This window comes from Bison bison, unplaced genomic scaffold (assembly GCF_000754665.1).
Source record: "Bison bison bison isolate TAMUID 2011002044 unplaced genomic scaffold, Bison_UMD1.0 scf7180017864500, whole genome shotgun sequence".
Lineage (NCBI taxonomy): Eukaryota > Metazoa > Chordata > Mammalia > Artiodactyla > Bovidae > Bison > Bison bison.
This window is the reverse complement of record NW_011495059.1, coordinates 1,742,409-1,750,549: the sequence shown is the minus strand read 5'-3', so window position 1 is coordinate 1,750,549 and position 8,141 is coordinate 1,742,409. Positions and strand designations below refer to the sequence as shown.

Sequence of the window (8,141 nt, the reverse complement as noted above, 5' to 3'; positions counted from 1 at the left end):
TTGGATGGCATCACCGACTTGATGGACATGGGTTTGGGTGGACTCTGGGAGTTGGTGATGGACAGGGAGGCCTGGCATGCTGCAGTTCATGGGGTCACAAAGAGTTGGACACGACTGAGCAACTGAACTGAACATGATTGCTGACAAAGGTCTGTATAGTCAAAGCTATGGCTTTCACAGCATTCATATAGGGATATGAGAGGGACCATAATGAAAGCGGAGAGCCAAAGAATTGATGCTTTTGAATTGTGGTGCTGGAGAAGACTCTTGAGAGTCCCTTGGAATGAAAGGAGATCAAACCAGTCAATGGAAAAGGAAATCAGACCTCAATATTCATTGGAAGGAATGTTGCTGAAGCTTAAGCACCAAAACTTTGGCCATCTGATACGAAGAACTGACTCATTGGAAAACACTCTGGGAAAGACTGAAGGCAAAAGGAGAAGCGGGTGGCAGAGGCTGAGACAGTTAGACAGCATCAGCATCATAGCTGGTGATGCTCAATGGCTGTGCATTTGAGCAAACTCTAGGAAATAATGGAGGACAGACGGGTTGGCGAGCTACAGTCCATAGGGTCACAAAAAGTCAGACATGACTTAGTGACTGAACAACAATAATATTATTTAAAACAGATAAATTATATTCCCCAGCTCTACCTTCTTGAAGAGCGTAGAGGCAATAATAGCTCATTGAGCACACATAAGATGCATCTTTTAGTGCCAAAATATTCAATCTCCACTCAATAACACCAGAAATCCTTGAATAAGTGGTTGACTCCAGGTCTGGGGCAGAGACATTATAAGGGTAGTCTGGAATGTTCTGTTACACCGGGAGCAAGGAAGACTGAGACCATGTCAAAAGGACCTAGCAGCCAATTAGAAGGGACTCTCACAAGCCATATATGAGACAGTTTGAGCACTGAAAAGAATAATAACAGTGATGGATTTTAATACATTGAGTTAAAGAATAAAAAGACCCATGTGTCAACAGGGAAAGTAAAAATGGGGATGGGGATGAGGAGAGAAAGCTGTTCTATAAAGAAGAATGCAAAACAATACATGTAGAGGGAATGCTAGATTTAAAAACATCCTTTTGCAAATATCAGTAATAGCTGATCCAGGTGAAGATTATCAGGGAGTGCTAAAATCTTTGGGTCAAAAATTCTTGGGAAGACCCAGGACTGGCACAGCAATCCTGAGGAAAAAGAACAAAGCAGGAAGCATAACATTCCCAGACTTCAGACACACCACAAAGTTAACACAAACAAAACGGCATGGTAGTGGCACAAAAACAGACGTACAGACCAATGAAACAGAATAGAGAACCCAGAAAGAAACCCACACGCCTATGGGCAGTTAATCGTCAGCAAGGGAGGCAAGACTATATGGAAAAAAGACAGTCTCTTCATCAAGTAGTGCTGGGAAAGTTGCACAGCTGCATGCAAGTCAATGAAGTTAGAACACGCCCTCACACCATACACAATGAAAAATTCAAAACGGCTTAAAGACTTAAACATAAGCTATGACACCATAAAATTCCTAGACGAGACTGAAGGCAAAAATTCTCTGACATAAATCATACCAATGTTTCCTTAGGTTCATCTCCCAAGGCAAAAGAAATAAAAACAAAAACAAATGGCACCTAATCAAACTTACAACTTTTTGCAAAGCAAATAAAACCATTAATAAAACAAAAGACTAACTACATGCATGCTCAATCACTAAGCATTTTTTATTTACTTATGGTTTTATTCTTTGCAACCCCATGCACTGCAGTGCCCCAGGCTCCTGTCCTACATAATGGGAGAAAATATTTGCAAACAGTGTAACCAGCAGGGGCTTAATTTCCAAAATATACAAACAGCTTATACAACTTAATGACAAAAACACAAACAGCCCAGCTGAAAAATGGGCAGAAGACCTAAACAGACGCTTCTCTAGAGAAGAGATACAAGTGGCCAATAGGCACATGAAAGGTGTTCAACATCCCTAATTATCAGAGAAAGACAAATCAAAACTGCAGTGAGGTACCACCTCTCTCAAGTCAGACGGTCATCATTAAAAAGTCTACAAATAACAAATGCTGGAGAGTGTGTGGAGAAAAGGGAACTCACCTTCCCTGCTGGCAGGAACGTAAATTGGTGCAGCCCCTATGGAGAACAGTATGAAGGTTCCGCAGAAAACTAAAAATAAGAGTTGCCATATGATCCAGCAATCCCACTCCGGGTATATATCTGGACAAAACGCTAATCCGAAAAGATACACGCACCCCAAGGTTCACAGCAGCACCATTTACAACAGTCAAGACATACAGGCAAACTACACGTTCATCCACAAATGAGTGGATGAAGAAACGTGGTATGTTGTGCATATGTATGTGTGTGTGTGTGTGTGTGTGTGTGTGTATGCATACACAATTGAATATCACTCAGCCATAAAAAGAAAAAAAATAATGCCACTTGGAGCAAAAGATACTATCGTACTAAGCAAAGTAAGTCAGAAAGATATGGTATCACATGGTATCCCTTACGGGTGAAATCTAAAATACGGCGCAAATGAACTTGTCTACAAAACAGAAAGAGACTCACAGATTCAGAGCACAGACCCGTGGTTGCCCAGGCAGAGAGGGGGAGGGAAGAGAAGGCCTGCGAGCTCGGAATTAGCAGGTATGAACTGCTACACGCAGGATGGATGAACAACAGGTCCTGCTGTAGAGCACAGGGGACTATGTTCAGTATCCTCTGACAAACCGTAATGAAAAAGAATATGGAAAATATATAAATGCATAACTGAGTCAGCTTGCTGTACACAAGAAATTAACATTATAAATCTACTATACTTCATAAAAAAATTTTTTTTAAGTTCTTGGGGACTAGAGATACTCAAAGATCTCAAAATACCACTGCACAGGTGAGCTAATTTACAAAGAGAAAAAGTGCCACATTTATTGTGAAGAGACTGGGTGGTCCCCACCTTATCTAAGGGACCAACTCAGCATCACCAGTAGAGGGGGTCCCTGACGTCATGTACCTCGTAACATGCTACAGACAGAAACGTACGTCACCAACTCATAGAACATTTTATCCAAACATGTCTCATATTCTGGTCTGTCACATAAAATCAGGTTTAATGTTACTGGAAATATGAATGCAGATTGTCTATTTGATTATTACTGCAAAATTTCTTAGATATTCTATGGTATTGCAGGTATGGAGGAGCAAGTCCTTATCATTAACTGTCATGAATGCTAAAGAATTTAGGGGTGAGGTATCATGACTTCTGCCATTTACTTTCAAATAGTTAAAAATATATGTATATTTATATATGTTTTTCCATATGAAATATATCACACACGTGAAAGTGAAAGTTAAAGTCACTCAGTTGTGTCCAGCTCTTCGTGACCCCATGGACTATATAGTCCATGGAGTTCTCCAGGCAGAGTACTGGAGTGGGTAGCCTTTCCCTTCTCCAGGGGATCTTACCAACCCAGGTATCAAACCCAGGTCTCATGCATTGCAGGCAGATTCTTTATCAGCTGAGCCACGAGGGAAGCCCAAGAATACTGGAGTGGGTAGCCTATCCTTTTTCCAGCGGATCTTCCCGACCCAGGAATTGAACCAGGGTCTCCTGTATTGCAGGCAGATTCTTTACCAACTGAGCTGTCAGGAAAGCCCTATATCATACACAGGTATCATAAATGCATATGAAAAAGTAGATAGCAAGGTGTTCACTAGTGTTAAGTCTCGTGAAGGGTTTACAGATCTTGCTTATCCTCTTCTTCCAATTTTTCCATAGTTTTGAAACATTTCAAAGTAAAATCAAGTTGAATCATAGTATATAACATGTGTGTCTAGCCCACTGTAGGTCTCAATAAGGGGTAGCCAAAATGAGGCCATCATCTATTTGGTTTTCCTTTGTCAGAATCTCAGAGATTCCATTTCACAGTCTTGGCTGTGGTTTGATTGAAGGCAGAGAAGTAACCACCCAGCAAGCTGAGTTGTGGTTTTTGTCTGAGACATTTGTGAAGAAAAAGGGAAAAAATAAAGAACCTGTTTAGCCTCCTATTAACAACCCCTTCACAGATGAAACACAGGGGCTCAGTGGTCACAAGCTGTTCTCACCAGTGGTGGGTTACTTCACACCCTCACAAAGGCAGTGGGGTGATAGAATTACAAATTCCACACATTTCCCAGAAGACAATTTTGTAGCACAGATGAAAGCACCTTGACTCCAGCCAGCTCAACCCGCAAGATGCTTCCCTGGTTCCCTGAAGGCGGTTTCAGTTAATGGACTAGAGCTGAGCTCCATCTGCAGCTCAACCTCAATGTCAACGAGCCCCCAGCAAACAGAGATGGTGCCTCTCCCCTCTTCAGGAGAAATGGAACCTAAGTCCAGCATGCACAGGGTCCAGTGCTCTTCTGAGGCCTTCCTGTAGTCTCCATGGTCTGTGAGGTGGGGCCTCAGGAGAGCTGCAAGCCAGAGGCCTGGTGTCCTGAATGTTGGTGCTTTTACTGTGATGATGCCCACACAGCTCGAGAGAGCAGAGATGGAGCACCTCTGCTCTCTCAAACATTAATGGTGTTTGATTAAAATTTAATTTCAAAGCATTGCTGTTCTCAATTTGTTTTGATAAAGACCTTGTGATTGTTTTTTTTTTGTTGTTGTTTTTTTTTCCGTTGGTGATGAGAAGAAGAAACGGAGAGGTTGGGGCATGCCTTAAATATGGGACTTGTGATGTATAGTCACACATGTAGGTAATCCTCAAAAAGTGGCCCAAAGCAGGTAGAGCATCTTGGCAAGAAATGCCCTGAGCTCTTCCTGGGCTAAACCCTCCTGTTCATCTTCAGCGTCCTGAATTTTCATGCTGGTTCCCAACACTGGCTCCCCCTTGTCGAACAACCAGGTTCCCCCATGAACTCTTGTCACTAAACCACCCTGGGTTTCCCTGGTGGCTCAGTCAGTAAAGAGACCGCCTGCAATGCTGGAGACCCGTGTTTGATATCTGGATTGGGAAGATCCCTTGGAGAAGGAAATGGCTACCCACTCCAGTATTCTTGCCTGGGAAATCTCATGCACAGAGGAGCTCGGTGGGCTACAGTCCATGGAGTCACAAGAGTCAGACAGAACTTAGCAAGTAAGCCACCAAACCACCCTACTTGCCCCAACTCTGTATCTCCTTATTATATAAAATCAGGTTTAATGTTATTGGAAATATGAAGGTGGATTGTTTATTTGATTATTTTTAAGTTAACGTGAAATTCTGCCATGTTACCACTCCTTGGATATAGATGTCATGTTTTCTATAGCTATGACAGTGGACATCTACAGTTCTAAAGAGATGGGTGGGTGGTTTTTGGGTTGATTGTGCTAAAGGATTCTTTGTCAAGATTTTTTTTTTTGATTTAGTGCAACTGTAATAGCTACATTTAATGAAAACTTTAGAGTCTGATGGACATGATTCTAGTTTCTATACATGCCATCCTTTCTATGAGCACAACCTGGAAGTTAGGTGCTATGATTATCTCCTTTTTTAAAAAGTAAACACATGGCTGGGGGGTCTTAGTTCCCTGACCAGGGATCAAATCTGGGCCCCCAGCAGCGGAAGCACAGAGTCCTAACCACTGGATCACCAGAGAATTCCCAATCTATCGCCATTTTTACAGATAAGGAACCCAGGTGCTGAGAGGTTAAACAACTTTCTCCAGGCATATTTGGTTCCAGAGGCTGACTTTTCAGACAGTGTATTAGTCTATGTGCTGGAGAAGGAGCTATTTATCTTTGATACAATGGAGCCAAATCTAGAGAAAGTTCTGGCAGCTTCATCAGAAGCCAAATCCAGGGCCACAGAATGAAGCCAAGATGAGACGCCTGACCCTGTGTCAGAGGCTGGACGGGAATAGGCTCCCAGGAAGCAGGGCACTAAGATCTGGAGAAGCTGACCCGGGTGAGAGCTGTACCCATAGGAGACGGAGGTTCTGTGCAAGACAGGAAGATGGCGGAACGAGGTGACAGAGGCTGAGTCCCCACCACCGTGCTACCCAAAAGCAGTCTGGAGGGGCTGCAAAGACAGTGGCTGCGAGGATGATTTTAAACGGGATTGGGGAGGGCTTGTTACAAAGGCAGATGTGATAAAACTTCCAGGTCTAGGATAAGATGGAGGGATTGAGGGACAAGGTTAAAAGAGGTTGGAGTGCTTTCCTCTATATGCTTGTGGGGCTTTGCAGCTGAGGATATGGGTCTTGATCCCACCAGGGACCATCACTCGGGTCTCCCTGTGTTCTAGGAAGTATACCTGAACAGAGGGAGAGAAGTCAGTATAGAGGAGGAAATGAGTTCAATTTTGGATACTTTTTTGAAACGCCTGTAGGACACCCAGGTGAATGTGTGGCTCTGGGTGCATTCAGTGTGTGTGCCAAGCTTTTTATATGTATTTTCTGATGCTAATTTTTAAGAGAATCCAGAGCCATCTGACTCCAAACTCAACATGTCTCAACAGTACGATTGATACATGTCTTCTCTTTTGAGAGGCATCAGTGTGGTTAAATGCTGGCACAGCAGGTGGCATAAAGTGAGAGCAGGGATGTGGATGAGCGTGTGTCTGTGGCAGAGGTGTCACTGTCTAGGGGCACAGGGCCCCCTGGAGTTGTGTACTGTACAGCCTGCATGCTGTGTTACTGAAGAGCTTAGAGAAGATGCTGATATACTGACAGAGAGATGAAAGATGCTGGAAAAAAATAAACCCTTGCAACTGCTAGGCGTGGCCGCCTGAGCTGGTCCAGCCCTCCCAGTTCCTGAGGGAGCACACCCACTCCCTGACTCACCGTCCTCCTCCGTCTGTACCACCAGCTCCTCGCTCTCCATCCGGCCTTCGGGGTTGGACAGCAGCAGCCGCAGCCGGATGGTCATGAAGGGACGCAGTCCCCGCAGGGTGTAGTGGGAGGAGGTCTGGATGAGCTCCTCGGCCTCGTACTGCTGCTGGTTAAACACGTACTGGTACTGCACCGTGAGGTTGTAGCTGTGGCAGCGGGTTACCGCGTAGCCGAAGGGCTCCCACTGCAGGGTCAGCTGCCGGGCTCGGATGTCCACGATCTCCACATTCTGTGGGCCGTGCACCGGGTCTGCAAGACACAAACGCAAGACACGGGACTCTGAGCAGGCCATTGGGAAGGTGGGGTGGGGGCTCCGCTAAAACGGGGAACACAGCTCTCACCAATTCAGCCACTGCCTTCCTGATTTCACCACTTAGAATATAATTTAATTAGTATTTTTCTGTAAAATAAACCTATTATTTAAACACAAGCATCTAAAAGAAAACCTATTTAAAGGGAAAGCCTGAATCACTTGTCATAAACGAATACTAACCATTTGAAAAAAATGCAAAGTTGTTAAAATTGTGGGTACCACCAACAGCACACACAATGCTTTGGGGAAATACTAATTGAGAAGGAAGCTGCAGTTCTGACCTATCTCTTTACATATCATCTGGCCACACCCTTCCCCTTGAGAAATCAGCCCCCTCCTTTTAGTTCACTGCACTCGAGTGCAGAGAATGCACACTGAGCTGCATCCACAACACACAGCACCCAGGCTGTCACTGTGACCAGTGGACAACACCTTGGAATCTCCTTTCCTTTCACTGAAAACACAACGGATCCTTTTGGAGCCTCCCACAACAGACTTCAACCCTTCCTTCTCTCCTCTCCATTCTCCACCAAACAGGCCTCTCCAGGGATGTCATTCTAAAAACAGATCTGATGCAACGGTCCAACTCCTACGCACAGATTTGGACAAAATTATAAATCAAAAAGCAAAGGAGAAAAGGAAAGATAGAAACATCTGAATGCAGAGTTCCAAAGAATAGCAAGAAGAGATAAGAAAGCCTTCTTCAGCGATCAATGCAAAGAAATAGAGGAAAACAATAGAATGGGAAAGACTAGGGATCTCTTCAAGAAAATCAGAGATACCAAAGGAACATTTCATGCAAAGATGGGCTCGATAAAGGACAGAAATGGTATGGACCTAACAGAAGCAGTAGATATTAAGAAGAGATGGCAAGAATACACAGAAGAACTGTACAAAAAAGATCTTCATGACCCAGATAATCACGATGGTGTGATCACTGACCTAGAGCCCGACATCCTGGAA

General features: G+C 44.0%; 1 protein-coding gene across 1 annotated transcript in view; it reads right to left on the bottom strand.

The window, feature by feature from the left end:
- Positions 1-8,141, bottom strand: part of PTPRT (protein tyrosine phosphatase, receptor type, T) — an 839,242-nt gene that overhangs the window by 413,900 nt on the left and 417,201 nt on the right. Inside the window, exon 7 of the mRNA XM_010829234.1 lies at positions 6,818-7,114. Within this exon, the coding sequence (XP_010827536.1) occupies positions 6,818-7,114 (297 nt within the window). The remainder of the gene's footprint in view (positions 1-6,817; positions 7,115-8,141) is intronic.